The 17993-nt window shown below is 34.8% G+C and overlaps 1 protein-coding gene across 2 annotated transcripts in view; it reads right to left on the reverse strand.

Moving 5' to 3' along the window:
• Window positions 1–17268, reverse strand: part of mmut (methylmalonyl CoA mutase) — a 30708-nt gene extending 13440 nt beyond the window's left edge. Inside the window, exons 1-8 of one of the 2 annotated variants that reach the window (XM_067418046.1) lie at window positions 17135–17268; window positions 16141–16593; window positions 14960–15327; window positions 14569–14726; window positions 13300–13471; window positions 12796–13044; window positions 10674–10785; window positions 3898–4013 (exon numbers count right to left, since the gene is read on the reverse strand). In XM_067418046.1, the coding sequence (XP_067274147.1) occupies window positions 3898–4013; window positions 10674–10785; window positions 12796–13044; window positions 13300–13471; window positions 14569–14726; window positions 14960–15327; window positions 16141–16546 (1581 nt within the window). In that variant the 5' untranslated portion in view covers window positions 16547–16593; window positions 17135–17268. The other variant, XM_067418047.1, reaches the window with a different exon arrangement.
• Between the last annotated feature and the right edge of the window lie 725 nt (window positions 17269–17993).

A 17993-nucleotide genomic window follows, 5' to 3' on the forward strand; every position in this document is an offset into this window, starting at 1 on the left:
AAAAAATCATTCAGTAATTGAAAGAAAGCTAAAAAAAATATATAAATATTAGTTGAAAATTAGCAACCAAATGAAACAAGTTGATAAAATAAACTGAAAATAAAAATATTAAAGATATATAGCTTTATAAAAACATGAACATAAATGACAAAAGTACATACAATTACTGAAACTAAAAAATAAAATAAAAAGTGAATTCAAAATATTAATAAATACTATTAAGAGCATGTCAAAAATACAGATTGCTTTGCAGAATCTTCATAATATACATAATATTTTCCCTAAGGACTACTTGCAATATTAGTAAATGTTTTTAGAGGGTTTAAAAAGAACAAACGTTGCCTCTTAAATTGTTGTTTATTTGTGGTGTAGCACACTTTTATTTCCAGTGTCTACATTATTATTTTCATAAGGTACCCACCATCACCCCACTCGTGCTGTACATACTTTCTGAACTGAAGATGTTTGAGGAAACCATGAAGAGATGAGTGAACACATGCCAAATGCTTCCAGATCAAACAAACCACTGTCAAATCTTTGAACCGTCACTGACAGAGTGCCTGGCACTTTCAATTTGACATCACGGCTGTTTCATGCATTTACATTATCAACATCAATACACTGACTGTCGTCACATGAGAATTCCAAGCCAATGTGTTGTCGAGTTGCTTATATCATCAAACTGAGGTTCTTACTGTGACAAGCGCTAAAACAACCTGCAAGAAAGCCCTCATTCCAGGGAAATGCCATTAAACCCCCAAAATGCCAAAATCACAATGTGAATTAAACATGTAAAATGCACTCTTTATCACATATAACCGTTCTATACATAGAAAACACGCAGCATAAAAAAGTCCATACAAACAAACTGATTCACTAAAACGATTTGGTCAATGTTCTGAAAGGCAAAATACAATAATTATCTTGCTATATTGCTGCAAATTATAGTGCTTGCATAAATTGTCTTGTGTCATCTGTAGCCTTTATCACTCTGCTATCTTCCCACGGCCAATCGACTGTACAGTCTCCTATACATATTCATTACTGAAAGCTCATGAGATACAGTATAATGAATAATCATGTAAAAAGATACATGCAAAAAGATAAATGCACTCTAACATTAAAGCATTCTATCTGATTTGATGCAGGAGATCAACTGAAGACCAAATTAAATGCATTTCAGTGAATCCACTCGAACACTCTCTTATTGTATTATATCATGAATTGGAAATCAGTTTTCTTAAAACCAGTGTATCTATTCTGGTATTTATGCTCCAGGAATGGTCTGTTTTTGATATCCGAGCGGTGACTGAGGTTCAGACCCATGTCAGGAATGTAGCATCTGTTTAGCCTGCATTTTTAGAAAGCATTTAGCCTTAAAGAGGTGATTAATTGAGGAATCAACTTTTCCTTGAGCTTTTGATATATAAAAGGTCATGGTAATATAAGAATATCCTGTAAGTTTCAGAGCTGAAAACTTCCTTGTTAGTCAAAGAAAAGCTTTTATAGACACCAGGCTCAGCAAACAGTCCTGTGCTTTGTACTGACGTCAGTGTGTGACGAAACACCGCCTCTACCACGTGTTTAATCCAGTAGCCTCACCCACCAACTCATGGAGGGCTCGTGCTAGCTGGTCAACAACGTCATGCCGAGGAAGATTAAGATATTGCGCTATTCCTGGTTGTGGAAGAACACAGTCGCTGCATAAGCTTTCTTCTGATCCTGATATTAGGAATGAGTGTTTGAACTTTATTTTTAATGAAGTTCCAGCTCACATGGGGAAGACATGTTCACTTCAGTTCACTGCGGAATCGTTTTTAAACAAATCTCCGGTCGATGCTGGATTTAGATCCGACAGGAATGGTGCAGCACGCTTATGTGAGTAAAATGTGTTTTATATGTAATAGTATTGCATTGTTATAGATTTTTTTGCTTATGTGTACGTGTCTAACAGAGCATGCCTTTAGCCCACTGGACTCAGACACGTATTGGCCATCACTCCCAAAGAATCTCATTATATTCCGTTCTTGTTCTGCTTTTTTTTCCCCTCTCTATCTCCCTCTCTCTCTCTCTCTCTCTCTCTCTCTCTCTCTCTCTCTCTCTCTCTCTCGTTGACATCCGTATGTATGTGTGCGGGGTTCACTATCGTCCGATCTTGCGGGCTATGTGTACTATAAAAATAATAGTCCAATCAAACGCGTGTCGATGAGAAATAAAACATTGTGTTTGTTTGATAAAGACGTTTACGAGCCCTGTGATCGGGAAAATCATTCTGGTTGTCGCCTCTCCCTCAATCTCTCCTCTCAGTCATGTGGACTGACAGCAGAGATTAAGCTCATTAAATATGCAAATATTATCCAATCCTAGCCGTGGGTGTTTACTTCCATGTCTCCAGTGCGGCACACCCATCAAAACCCAGCGTTCAGGAGAGAGCCTCAAAACCAGTGTAGAAAATAGCCTATTAGTTATTAGTTATGATGTTTTTGAATGTAAAAAAGCCACACAAACATCATTAGTAGACCTCAGACAACAGTATAAAAAAATAACAAAAGCCAGTTAATGACACCTTTAACTAGAAAGCATTTAGCATGATTATAAATATACGGTAGCTAAGAAGTGTAAAACAAATCACAAATTCAAGAACAACACAACAAATTATAAATGCAATGGATGGTCTAAAAACAAATTAACAAGTAAAAAAAAAAAAAACTCACCTGAGAGCAAAATGGCAAAGTCAGAAAACACAACGACAAACCACACGCGAGTCGACTTTCTCCTGCTGCTGCCTGCTGTACGTTCTGCATGTCTCGATTGAAACGTCTCGTCCAATCAGCAGTCAGTATTCCATTCGCCACATATACCTTTTCCGTTTTGTCCAACTTGTCGTTGTGTTTTCTGACTTTGTATTTTGTTTTAAGATTTGTCATTGTATTTCTAATTTGTTATTTTATTTCCGGAATTGTTATTTTGTTTTTGGAATAGCCATATTTATTTATTTTTTTAACTTTTGTTTTTAAATTTGTCAATTTTGTAATTGTAATTGTGATCGTAATTGTGTCATTTTTGTGATTTGTTTTGCACTTCTTGGCCACCGCATAAATATGCACTTGTTTTGTAATTAACTAATTTGCTAATACAACCAAATTAGGTTAAACTTTATTTCAAGGTGTCCGTATTACAGTGTAATTACACATTTAAATACTGAGTAATAATAATGAAATACATGTACTTCCTATAGGGTTCTAATTAACTTAGACCGTCTCCAGAGCCACTAGTTTAAACATGGAAAAAACGGCATGGTCCAAACGGTTTGTACCTAGTCTCTTAATGAGTCATAGGGCATAACGTGCAATAAACCAATTAGAGTCTCACACATCATATGTAGAAGTTTGTATCTGCGCTCCATGTGGATGTAGTTTCATTATTCTGTTCCAGTGCTCAAAAACCCAGCCTTGAAGTGAAAAGAATTTGCCTACGTTTTATCTAATTGTGCCTGCAGGGTTTAAAAAAAATATATTTTTAGAAGCATACCATTTAAAAGGAATAGTCTCCAAGAGGTTATGGTTTTTCTGGCGCGAGGGCCAACCTACATTTATTCTCGTTGAAGAAGGTGACTTTACGTCCAAATTGCTCCTACATCCCTGAATATAATGCTATATAGTTTAAGGGCAATATTATTAAGGGCAGTGATATTTTCACTGACTCTGAAAAACAAAATGAATGGAGCACTTGAAAGCACAAGTGCGACTGAATTAAAGCCCTTTATTGTGATTAGGCAACATCACAGAGTGCTCGATTGGGAACGGACTATATGTGACCGTCTCAGATCACGTCAATACGGATGAAGGCACTCGACTTCAAAATACGTGCTGTGAGTCATCGCCTGAGGGAACTAACCTTCCGCAGCTTTTCAATCTGCTTGTTACGCACAGCTGTGTTATCGATGGCAAGCACGTCGACGGATTCTTCCTTCTCCAGGCGGTACTTGTTGACCCCCACGATGACCTCAGAGCCTATAGTGAGACAGAGACAGTGCGAGAGGACATAAGTAGCAGAGTCTATATAATAAATGGCAACACTAATGACATATTTTGAATCTTAAAAATAAACCATCACAGATTTGCAGATCTCTGTGCATGACTCCAAATCAGAGGTTAGAGGCTTCTTTTACCTCATTATAAGGAAAATCATCTGTATAGAAAGAAGCTTACAGGGTGTGTTCGATTATCTTGCAGCACATGTTTATTAAACACACACCTGGAGGGCACATCTTTAGGGATACCATTGCAACTGTCGTGGGTATTCAGAGTTTTGACTATTGGAATCAAGTGGAGCTTGAATCAGAATTAGATTTATTGCTAAGTATCCAAGGAATTTGTTTTTGAAACTAAAACTTCCAATTTACAGATAAAATAATAAAGAAATAATTCAAATTAAAAAAATTGAATAATAAATATATTATAAAAATACACAATAAACAATACATGCATGTACAAATATGTTATAGTATAATTATGCAGGGGAATGTGAATAAGAGCAATAATATGTTAAACAAATATAAGTATAAATGTTTAGTATTGCACACATTTTTATTGCACAGGATGCAATAGTCCATGTTACTTTTATTAAGGGGCAAAGTCACCCAGGAAGAGAGAGTGGGAAAATTTGGAACTGATGATACAATACTGAGTGTGATTACATGTAAAGCCTTACAGTGATTATTCTTTATAACTTTGTGGAATTTCATTCATGTATATTGGCTCACAGGTCATCTACATATGCTAGCGCACTCCTAAACAGTGTTACTTTAATATAATTCAGATACTATTATAGTTTTTGATAATTTTAACATTTTACATTTAAATTTTAGTATTTTGTTGCGTTTTTGCAATTTTATTAGTTTTTGTTTTTAGTTTTAACTATAACAACTGCTCCTTCTATAATGTTTCTTTTGAACTTTCTAGTAAATGAATCCTATTTTTATCACAGATTCTACAAAACTATTAAGCAGCACAACTGCTTTGAACATTTATGATAATTAGCCATGTTTCTTGAGCATCATGATTCCTGAAGGATCATGTGAAACTGAAGACTGGAGCAATGAAGCTGAAAAATCAGCTTGGATATCGCTGGAATAAATTACATTTTAAAATATATTCAAATAGAAAAGTTATTTTAATTTGTAATAATAAAAATAATAATAATACACAACATTACGATTTTTATAGGATCAAATAAGTGCAGCTTTTGAACGGTAGTGAACACATTGCAGCCCTGAAAAGCATGTTATTGTTAAATAATTAATGACTCAACCTGCACTACACAGATTTGTCCAATCAAACGCTCTCTAGAATGAAGACACTCCCCCATAACATTTGTAACTGTAACTAGATAATCCTGATAGTCTCTGACCAATCAACTACTTAAAAAAAAAGACTTAAAGAAATGTAAAGAAATGTTAAAAATGTAAAAGAAATTAAAATAAAGAAATGTAAACCCTGAACAAGAGAAGTGAACGACAGGCTGGTCCACTCATACATATTCCACTACTCATGCACATGAGGAAAATCCATCGAGGGCCCTCAAGATCAAAGCCTTGATCATCTGGGGTCTCAACAAATGCAGGAGCTTCAAACATCTGCTGCAAACCCAATATGGGCTAGTTTCTGACTGAAATGTTGCTCCTTGCATCACTTGGCCAATTTCAGGGTAAGTGATATTCAGTGATAACCACAGTCTGGGCACCGAAGAGCATACAATAATGTTGGAAAGCTATCTGTGAGTTTAGAGCGATTTAAGGATCATGGGTCCAAACATGACTACACTGAACATCTTGGATTTAAAATCCTATTTAAAGGGTTAGTTCCCCCAGAAATGAAAATTCCTTTATTAATTACCTACCTTATGTCCTTCCAAACACATAAGTCTCCAATGCAGTTTACGCTGTAAAAACAGTACAGCTCCCGCTTCATCACAGCACGCGTGTCGTGGTGTTCATGTGAACAGCATCGGATCCTGTAAGAGCGCTGCACTATTTACAACATAAACTGCGTAGGGGTCTGACACAAGCTAGAACAAAATTGTTGAATACATTTTTGTTTGTTTTTTGTGCACAAAAAGTATTCTTGTCACTTCATTAAATTAAAGTTGAACCACTGAAGTCACATGGACTATTTTACTATTGTCTTTACTACCTTTCTGGACTCTGAAAGTGTAAATTAAAATTGGAGGGGACATAGAGCTCTTGGATTTCATCAAAAATATCGTCATTTGTGTTCCAAAGATGAACAAATGTCTTACGGGTTTGGAAAGACAAGTGGGTGAGAAATTAATAACAGAATTTAAATTTTTGGATGAACTAACCCTTTAAACCTGAAAATAAAAATTTAAGGATTCTGAAAATTTAAAACAGATACATGTAAAATGAATAAGAAATATTAACAGTAGTTTAGCTAGTATAGCTCTTATTAAAGCAAATGGAAAAAGTTATTTTTACAATTCATCTTCTACCTCATTGTTATGCTAATAGTATAAAGTAATAAAGGGAGAGGGAATGCTAAATACTTCCTGCAGAAACTTCGATAATAAGTTTGAAGGCTCTTATAAGGTGAAAGTGTGGTTAATGGCAGGTGTAGCTAATGCATCCATCACTTTCTGTCCACCAGGAGTCCATCGGGATGCATTAGTGTGGCTTTACTGATAACTTTGTGGCATATACACAAAGAAAACAATCACTTGGACTAGTCAACAGCCACTAAAATATCCAGCTGTGCAGCATCTGTGGGATTTTAAATGCATAATTCCTTGGAGAAAGAGCCACTTGCATAACATTACCTGATGTGAAGCAACATTTGAATAAACACATCAAACTTATTAGCCCTCAGGACTGGAAATACAAGCATGCATGTGAAAATAAAAGTCTTCTGTTTCAATTTTACCATGCAGGCATTTGGCATAATTAAATATATGTGTCATGCATGTTAAAAGACTGCCCCCTAGTGGGACTGTATTTATCAGTATCAGTCAGCAAAGCATAGAGAAATGGGATTCAATTAATCAATGTGTCACTCAGTTCCACCAGCAGCATGTCAATATCTGAGATCTTGAATTTAAAAACATTTAGACTACAAGACGGCATGATCAACTGAAAATAATCAATGTGAATATCTCTGCAGCTGCAGTTCTGGTTCACATGCCGAACTATGCGTATTGATCAGAGAGCTATGCACAGATTTATGTACAGAGATTTTAAACAGCATCTCACTGCCATCTGTCACAAGTCTTCACTGAAGTCACAGAAATCTACTTCAAAACAACAGCAGCAGATGCAAAACAAAATGTTTGCACTTTTCTCTCACTAGTTTAATTTATCTGGGAAAGTAATGAACTTTTGAATCACTGTCATTTCCATCACATCTCAAACTATGTATTTAACAGCATACTGGGGAAATCACCTATACAAAACATTTTTGGTTCATCGCTAGCATATTTATGCATACGAAAAACAAACAATCAAACTATATTTTCACAATGTCACATTTGACATATTTTGGCAAATTTAGTTCTAGGTTGGAAATCACGCAAAATAAAATGTTAACCTTGAGTTTTGTTTGTCGTCTTCACAAATCACGTTATTAACATTACATTATACCACAACAAAGGAACCGTTGTAATTTGTGTAAACACTCACTGACATAAAAAATATTACAAAATGAATCCTAATAATAATTAATACTTTTCTAATTAGCATTTTTCTAGATTTAAAGTCTAGTGACATGGGTAAAACAAAACCTATTTTTAAATCAACAGTCAGTATTATTTATAACGCACTTTTTTTTTAACGACCAAAGTGATGTACAGGGAAAAAAAATCCAAACATAACCTATTTAATAATATAATAAATATAATCTAAAATTATATAAGTGCTGTAACATCAATTAATCACAATTAATTGCATCCAAAATAATTTACTTAACATGTGCGTGTGTACTGTATACAATTATTATGTATATATAAATACACATGTATATACTGTATAAATATTTATAGCATCAGTCCAATATTAATTATCATATATAAAAAAAATAATAATAATAAAAAATACAAATAACACATTGTTCTTAAAGAGTTAGTTCACATTGGCGATCCGAATCATGAATCGATACGCTGATTCATAACGTTCGAAACTTTATTTTGAAATCGGCTCATCACTATATAAGTCTTTATTTAGTTGTTTTTTTTGCGCACAAAAACTATTCTCCTCGCTTCATAAAATGATTGTAGAGCCGCTGTAGTGAGATGGGCTTTGTAACGACATCTTTAGTGTCTTGAGAGAGGAAATGACATTGGTGTCAATGAAGGCCTTTCTGAGCAATCGGATATCAACAAACCTGTTGATACTTTTTTATAATACTTTGATGGATAAAAAGAAAAAAAAGAAAGAAAAAAGAAGCAAATGTTTTTTTAAAAAAACTTTTGTAACAACAATATACAATACTGGTCAGTAATTCTGGTTTTATCCAGGTATTTAGTAATTTTCTTTCTATTTTTGAAATAAATCAATAATTTTATTCAGCAAGGATGTGTTAAATTGATAGTAAAGGAGATTTATATTATTTGAAAATGTTTTTATTTTGAATAAATGGAGTTCTTTTTAACCTTTTATTCATCAAATATATTAGGCAGCAGAACTGTTTTCAACACTCACAATAAATCAGAATATATTGGAATGATTTCTGAAGGATCATGTGATAGACTGGATGTCACATGTGACACTGAAGACTGGACTAACGATCCTGAAAATTCAGCTTTGCATCACAGAAATAAATGACCATTTAAAGTATAATAAATTGAAAACCAAATGTTTTAAATTGTAATAATATATCACAATATTAAAAACGATTTCTGTATTTTTGATCAAATAAATGCAGGCTTGATGAGCAGAAGAAACTTCTTTCAAAAACATTACAAATAGTAATGTGTCCAAACTTTTACTTGCAGAGAGCAATTTTTAGCCAATTTTGGCTCAAATATTTCAAACTGAATCATATTTCTTATAAGTATTAACTGATTTCCATTTCTCCTTTTTCCAATTAAAAAATTCCCTGCTATTTCTAGGTTTTCAATGACTGTGCTAAAGTGCTAAAAGTTGCCTCTTGACAATTTAAAATCTATTCAGTAAATTGCGCTTCAATGCCTTTTCAGAAATCTAATTTCTGAGCCTGTCACCCTCATAACAAATCACATTTCCTTCCAGACAGGTTGTATTACTGCTATTGAGGTCAAAATGAACAGATGCCACCCCAAAAACACGCCCTATATTCAAAAACATCCCCAAACGTTGGCAAGCATGTCAGAGCTTTTGAAATAGTCTGTCAACAGAGCACACTGCCATTTAGAAGACGTGCGGTCTGGTTCAGACAAGCTCAGTTTTTACTCGACTGATTGATGTCTCCACAGCAGGCGAGAGCATTCTAATGTGATATCTGCCTCAACACCCACTCATCTGTGAGCAGTTTCTTATCTATGTATTGTATACAATTTTAAAAATAAAACAACTCAAATCCTCTCTATAAATCCCAGAACTTTCCAGTTGAAGAAACGGTAGTAATGATGCTTTCAAGCAGAGACAGTATAGGAAGGAGAAGCCTGTTGATGAAAAATTAACTGGAGAAAATGTAACTGGCAATCAGTTAAAAGTAATAATTGTCTTTTTGACAGATGCAGCATCTGCTTATTTACTCTAGTCTAGAAAGAACAACCATGTAGCCTGGATGCCAGCCGAACTCAGCCCCGCCCACAACATTTGAGCTCGGGCAGTTCGGTCTGAACTTGATCAATAGAGGAGTGATTATGTCTGAACAGAAACTGTCCGGACCAATGAAATCATCAGGGCGGGCTTTAGATGATGACGGACAGATGATAAACAGTAACATAATTATCCACGTGATCAAAGGCACTAGGTTGAAGTTGTTCTAAGCCTAAACGGAGAACTTGTTCTTATATGCATTCGTCTTCACTATTTCTCTCAGAAATGATAATCGTGTTTGTAAGTACTCTGTGTATCATTAAATTCTTTTTTTACAACACCAGCAAAGATCGTTTACACTCATCTTTTTCCCGGGTGCGTGCAGACAGGGTTGCCAAGTTTTTACCACAAAACCCACCAACTAATAGCCCAAACCAGCCCAATAGCTTTTCGAGGGGGCTCTTGAGGGGGAAAAAAGACATTTGGGGGGGTAAAATGTGTGTTATTTTGGCAAGGTTGCCTGCTAAAATTCACATTCCTGGGTCTATACATCACATACTGTAATTGAGGTCGCTTCAAACTGTGGACATAGAAAACAACCTGCAGGAAAACTTGGCAACAGAGTGCAGTTGAGTTCTGTTGACATTTGGACTAAAGTTATATGTCTCTTTGTTGCTCTGTCCACACATTAAAGCCCAATGGAGCTGTATCAGACTCATATTCTGACTAGAGTAAGACGACGTCAAGCTAACAAACATGTGCATTCACTTCAAAATGTGGAAACCCATTCGAGTAGACTGATCTGTATTCGTATTCTAACTGCTTACTCGAACAAGTGCAACCTTCTTGAGTTTCTATGCGTTTTGAATGCATGTGACGGGCTGTCATGTATTCAGATGTGTATGTAAGTGTTTTGTTTTGGTACCTGAATCAATGCGTGCTTGTCTGCGAGCGGCACATTCTTCGATGCGCAGTTTGGGAATTCCCTCAGCCACAGCTCGAGCCATACCTCCCATGTCCTCAATCTCAGTGATGAACTTTACAAGACACAACGAGAACAGAATTCATGTAAACATACATATCACAGATATTGCTAGCCCTTATGCAACAGATCGGAGTGTTTAAAATTGGAATATAAGGAATAATTTAAGCAACTACTTATTTTTTATGAATCCAAGAATCATTTTTATGACAACTGATATGACCAAAAATATTATTATAATTATTATTTTGCATTATTATGCATTAAATAATACTAGTAAAATGTATTTGAAATTGTGCAGTAATAATAATAATAATAATAGTACAACTATTACCAATAATAATCATAGAATCAATACAATTTAACAATTATTCACAGGTATTTATATATAAAAAAAAATTGTACATTTGTTACAAAATTAAACAGTTAAATACGGTTTCAATAAAACAATACAACAGATAAATTAATATATTCATTATAATTAAATATTTGTTATATTATTACCATTACTATGTAATATGTTTTATGCAACATGCATAATATTAATAATAATAATAATAAGATATTAGCCATTTAAGTCATCCAACAATTGTATTATTATTTATTTTAAATATTATTATTTTTATTAAAGTAATGATATTATTATATCATTTGTTATTATTAACATAATAATAGAAAAATATTAATATATTTAGTCATTAATACAAACTTGAATTAATACATTTTTATTAATTAATATAATGTAATTATTACTAATTAAATGTATTGCACTGTATTGATTGTATACATTATTATTATCATTAATAAATATTACACAATACAAAACAACTATCATATTGATAAAATAATACATTCTTATTCTTTAATGTTGTGTTAGACAAAATTTTGCATCAGCTAAAGACAAAACAGAAGGCACACGCCTCCAATGTATTTATATAATTACATCAAAACCATTGTGATTTGATGATTGCACTATCCATATCATACGGGGTCCCACCACCATGCATTGTCAAAATTCATACAAAAAAAAAAAAAGTTACCGGGCATCTGGTGAGTAACACCAATTTTTACTCATATTTCCTGCTTTAAACAAGAGCTAGCATTTAATAGTGTCTCGCAGATGATGCCACGAGCAATCCATGCATGTAAACACAACATTCAATGCACCAGTAGTCCTGTCCCTCCAGCTGAAAAACACCCCCACAGCATGATGCTGCCACCACCATGCTTCACTGTTGAGACTGATGATATTTTTCCTCCACATATACCGCTTAGGATTAAGGCAAAAAATTTCTATCTTGGTCTCATCAGACCAGATAATCTTATTTCTCACCATCTTGGAGTCCTTCAGGTGCTTTTTAACAAACTTTCATGTGTCTTGCACTGAGGAGAGGCTTCCGTCGGGCCACTCTGCTATAAAGCCCCGACTGGTGGAGGGCTTATCAATAATAAATATTACACAATACAAAACAAGTAAAAACAATGATCATATTGATAAAACAATACATTCTTTCTCTTCTTATTATTATTATCATTATTAATAATTATAATTAAAGTATTTAAATAAATATAATTTATCCATCTGTTTCTGTAATATTTATTCTTTAATTTTAATTGATACATTTTTATTAATAAAATATAAAAAAACTGTATACCATTTTTTGTTATTATTGCTACTACTATATATGAATACTAATATTAATAATTACATTATAATATTACTATAATACTGAGTATATAACATCAGTTATAAGCCATAACATGAAAATGAGCATCAGCCAAAATTTCTACGTCCTGTGTGTGTTGTCATTAATCATTTCCTTATGTCCTTTTGAGATGCATCAAGTGTTTAATTATAGATCTAGATATATTATGTAAAGTCAAGTGGATTTTTCATTATGCAGGGGAGAAAATCCATTAACACAGATTATACTGTAATTAAAAGCATTTGTCATCACTGATTATGATGCACAACATTAGACTTCAACACATAAATATCAGCCAGTTAAAGAAGGTTTATCAAGGTAATAAAGGTTTATAGTGAGAGTTTCTTTATAGTACGAACCGTGAGCGCCGAGTTGTACACATCATTGGTGAGGGCCTCCATCATGTAGGACCCACCCCAGGGGTCAGCCACCTTCGGGATGCCCGACTCCTCCTGGATGATGATCTGTGTGTTGCGGGCGATGCGGGCACTCTTGACCGTGGGCAGACCCAGAGCCTCATCAAAAGAGTTTGTGTGCAGAGACTGCGTGCCGCCAAATACTGCAGCCATGGCCTCGATGACGGTGCGGACCACATTGTTGTAAGGGTCCTGAAGGACAGGTGGGGTACATTTCATTTAAAAAATACTGCAGGATATTGGACCAATGATATTTCCCCGGGGGCGTGACTACCCAGCACGACATCACAGAAACTGAAGACCGGCACATGACAAAATGTCACATACTGTACTACCCATCAAAGATGTTATTTATCTCTATTACGCTTTACTGCACCACAGCTTATTTACTGAACTGTTGTCCATCATAGTTCAAAGAGCAAAAGATACAGCCTGCGGTCACAGTACCTGCTCCGTAAGGGACCATCCAGATGTCTGACAGTGAGTTCTCAGCAGGAGGGATTTGGAGTTCTTGGGTTGGAACTTCTCTTTGATAAGCGTCGCCCACAGACGCCGTGCAGCCCTCAGCTTCGCTATTTCCATATAAAAATTCATGCCGATGCCCCAGAAGAATGACAGTCTAAGAAGAGATCATGCAGTAATCACAGTATATCTTTCATCCTATATATAAAACCTTCAGAAAACTAAACATATCAACTATGCTCAGGCATGTGATCAGCTAAATACAAAAAAAGAAGGTCCAACGTATTCATATAATTACATCAAAACCATTGTGATTTGACGATTGGGGTCCCACCACCATGCATTGTCAAAATTCATTAAAAAATAAATAAAAAACAAGTTTCCAGGCATCTGGTGAGTTGGCAGATTGGTAACACCAATTTTTACTTATATTTGTCGCTTTAAACAACGGCTAACATACTAATACTGTCCCGCAGATGACGCCACGAGCAATCCATGCATGAAAACTCAACCTTCACAGATTTAAGCAATTAAATCTGATATATAAATAAGGGAGAAGTTGACAAAAAAATGTGTTATTTTATTATTATTTAATCATTAGCTTCATCTTTATAACCTATAATGTAATTATTAATATACATTAATTAAAATGTTTAGAAAATTGAATTAATCTGAAATAATGTACTCATATATAGTAGCAACAGTAATACGAATATTTATACAATCAATACTATATATTATAATACTTTATAAAAATGTATTAATGAAAACTGTATTAAAGAAACAGATGAATTAATTATATGTATTTCTAATATTATTCCTATTGCTATTATGATTAATAATATTTATAATAATATTAGTAGAGTAGTAGTAATAATGTATTTGTTTATTATCAATATCATTATAATTTAATATCTATTAATAATAATACTTATAATAGTAATAATAGGTATACAGTCAATACAGTGGAATACATTTCATTAATAAATACATTTTATTAATTAATAAAAATGTATTAATTCAAGTTTGTATTAATGACAACATATATTAATTTATGTCTTTCTATTATTATTATCATGTAATTACTTTTTAATATTATTATTAGCATTATTATTTAATAAGCATTGTGTAATATATTAGTTAACACATTTATTAATATTTTATATGTATTATTATTTATTAAAAATGATAACAATATGGAATTGTAGAACTGTAGAGAGATGAAAGGCAATGTCACTGAATTTTTGTGTTAACCTGGGAGCGAACTCATCGATGGTGAGTCCAGCCTTCAGTCCGGTCCTGCAGTATTCCAGTCCATTGGCAATAGTGTAAGCCAACTCCAGGATGGCATCAGCGCCAGCTTCCTGTATGTGGTATCCACTGATGGAAATAGAATTAAACTTGGGCATATTCTGTAAGAAGACAATTCAATGCGTTACAAGGTGTAGAGGACAGATAGCCATTGAAAATTGATTCAACAAAGATTCTACATAAACTAATCAAAGAGTCTGATAAAGAACAGTTCTCAGAAGAAGAAAAAAATACAATATCTAAATATTACAGACAATATCACTAGCATATGCTGAACAGAGAAAGAGAGAGATAGAGAAAATGACATTTATATGTCATGTCACACAAGCCGTACCTTTGAAGTGTAGGCGAAGATATCGGCGATGGCGTGCATCGAGGGCTCTGGAGGGAAGATGTAGGTGTTTCGCACCATGAACTCTTTGAGGATGTCATTCTGGATTGTACCGGTCAGCTTCTCCTTGGGCACACCTTGCTCTTCTCCGGTCACGATAAACATGGCTAGAATGGGAATGACGGCTCCGTTCATTGTCATGGACACAGACATCCTCTCCAGCGGGATGCCGTCAAACAGCAGTTTGGTGTCCTCTACAGTGTCGATAGCTACACCTGCCATCCCCACGTCCCCATGAACTCTAGGATTGTCCGAGTCGTAACCTCTGTGTGTCGCAAGGTCAAAGGCCACAGAGAGGCCCTGCTGGCCCGCTGCAAAGGGAATTTTTATGACTTATCATACCATTCATTTGAAGTCCCCCTGGGATTAAGTTAAAGCAGGGGTGGGGAACGTTGATCCAGAAGGTTCACTCTCTTGCAGAGTTTAGCACCAACCCCGAAAAAAAACACTCACCTGCTTGTAACTTTAGTAATACTGAAGACCTTGATTAGCTTCAGGTGTGTTTTATTAGGGTTGGAGCTAAGCTCTGCAAAAGAAAGGCCCTTTTGGATCAACGTTCCCCACCCGAGTTAAAGGGTTAATTCACCCAAAAATGATTTCAATAATTATTTCAATAATTTAATCAGAGTATTTCAAACGCATAAAACTTTCATTTATCTTCAAAACAAAAATAAAGATGTACGGCTTTACGTTCTCTGATCGATGTTTATATGTAAATAAAAGCCTAAATTAAATCTGTGCGTTATATAAAGCAATTATGACTCTTCAGAAGACTTGGACTAAACCGCTCGATTAATATGGATTTTTTCCAATCTCTTTATGACCGCTTTGAAGCGTCATCAGAGTTTTGGGTGAATAGACCGTCAATGGGAATCTCTCAGATTTCCTTAAAAATACCTTCATTGTGTTTGGAAAATGATTGCAAGTCTTATAGGTTTGGAATGTCAAGACAGAATTTTTGGGTTAAATATATCTTCAATATTGCTAATTGTTTAAAAAAAAGTGTATTCAATATAAAATACATACTTTTTAGTGTATCATATTGCTTAAAATTATTTATTTGAACAATTTACTTTAACTCAATGTGAGTAACCTGATGTATTTTTAATATTGTGACATCATACCTTTAATATTATCCCTATAAAACTTGTTGCTTTCCTCTACAGTGCTGAATCCTGCATATTGCCTGATGGTCCAGGGTCTGTAGGTGTACATGGTGGGGTACGGCCCTCGGGTGAATGGGAAGACTCCGGGCAGCTCATCTTCGACCGCGGCCGTGTCCGTCTGAGTGTATACAGGTTTAATAGAGAGGCCCTCCGGGGTCTTCCAGATCAGATCCTCTGGGTTTTTCCCTTTCAGCTGCTTCTTGGCCAGGGCGGCCCAGCCCTCATGGATTTTCACTTCATCTCGGTGTGGGGTGGCATTATGGAACTGTCTGGTGTGGCGATGGGGGTCAAGGGTCGAGGATACAGAGGCTCCCAGCAGTCGTCTGGCTGTCAAAGACACACATGCCTTCCGTGCGGTCAACATGTTGTATGCATTGGGTATATGAGAGCGAGTTTAGTTCTCATGGGTATCTAATAAAAAAAGACACAAAAAAGAAACAGGCTTTTACTACAAAAGTGTTATTGTGTGTGTGTGTGTGTGTGTGTGTGTGTGTGTGTGTGTGTGTGTGTGTGTGTGTGTGTGTGTGTGTGTGTGTGTGTGTGTGTGTGTGTGTGTCAGTAAATATAAGGTGATTAGTAAACATGGATACTAAGTCACTCACACAATACTACTGTTATGACTGAAAAATACCTTGTAAAGCCTCCACTAGCAAACATGTCATCAAACAGTACCTAAACATGACCTTTTTATTACAATTATTCAAAATATTTTAGCAAAAGTCATATTTAAAACCGTATACATAACGAATCATCAGCTACTTTCACTTTATATCCATTAAAGTTTGCAAACTTACAGGCCTATTTAGATTATCCAGTTTAAAGCCTTTGTGTACTAACAATAATTAATAATCTAGGGCAGTGCAGGAACGTTTAAATACACTCCAATACAAGCGGTGACATCATACTGCTTTAAGACAAGACATTTAAGAGCAAAACAAACGCTATTTCTGACCTTGCGTTCTTCTATTTACCAGACACCGACGACGACACGCTGACAGGCGTATTGCGCTCCGGCCAATCACATTTAACAACAAACTGGAATCAGCCAATCAGCATCAGCTTTGAACCGGATGTGCATTATATATCTTCACGGATGATGTTGAGGCTTTAAATCAAAGGTTCCGTTTAATGTTTTTGAAATATGCTAATATATATTTATATTTTTGTGGCCAAAATATTACGATTATAATTATAGTGATATTGAATATTTATAGTTATACTATAGTGTAGTATAGCTTAGCTATATAGTGAGATTCGTCACCGATTATTATTTTGGCGGTTTTATAATCGTTACATTATTTCCAGCAGGTGGAGACACATGCCAAGTTATATACACTGCGGGTTCGCACAATTAGTCAAACCAAAAATTATTCGGACACCAGATATATTTTATATATTTTACTGGGTGCAGGACACTATACAAAAGGATAGTAAATTGACCTAAATTGATAATTTCTAATTGTGTACTTGAATTTAACAGCCGATGCCGATTGGTTGTTCGTAATCCTTTACGCACCTTCCTATCAAAGTTATTTGATATTTAACTCTGAGTTCTTGTCATATTGTGTTACCATTTTTAAACTATAGCTAATAAACTATGATATTGTAAGAAAATGTTGAAGTTGTCTGAATACATTTTGGTTTGACTGTATGTCAGTGACAATTCATATAACACAGCGATAATAATAATTGTGCAAACCTGCAGTCTCTCAATTAAATGTATTGTTTTTGCAAAAATGCAATGCATTGTCAGTAGTTAAAATGTGCATTATGAAACATCAGACTACAGGTTAAGGCTCCATTCCAAACGC

This window comes from Pseudorasbora parva, chromosome 15, assembly GCF_024679245.1.
Source record: "Pseudorasbora parva isolate DD20220531a chromosome 15, ASM2467924v1, whole genome shotgun sequence".
In the NCBI taxonomy this organism is placed as follows: Eukaryota; Metazoa; Chordata; class Actinopteri; order Cypriniformes; family Gobionidae; genus Pseudorasbora; species Pseudorasbora parva.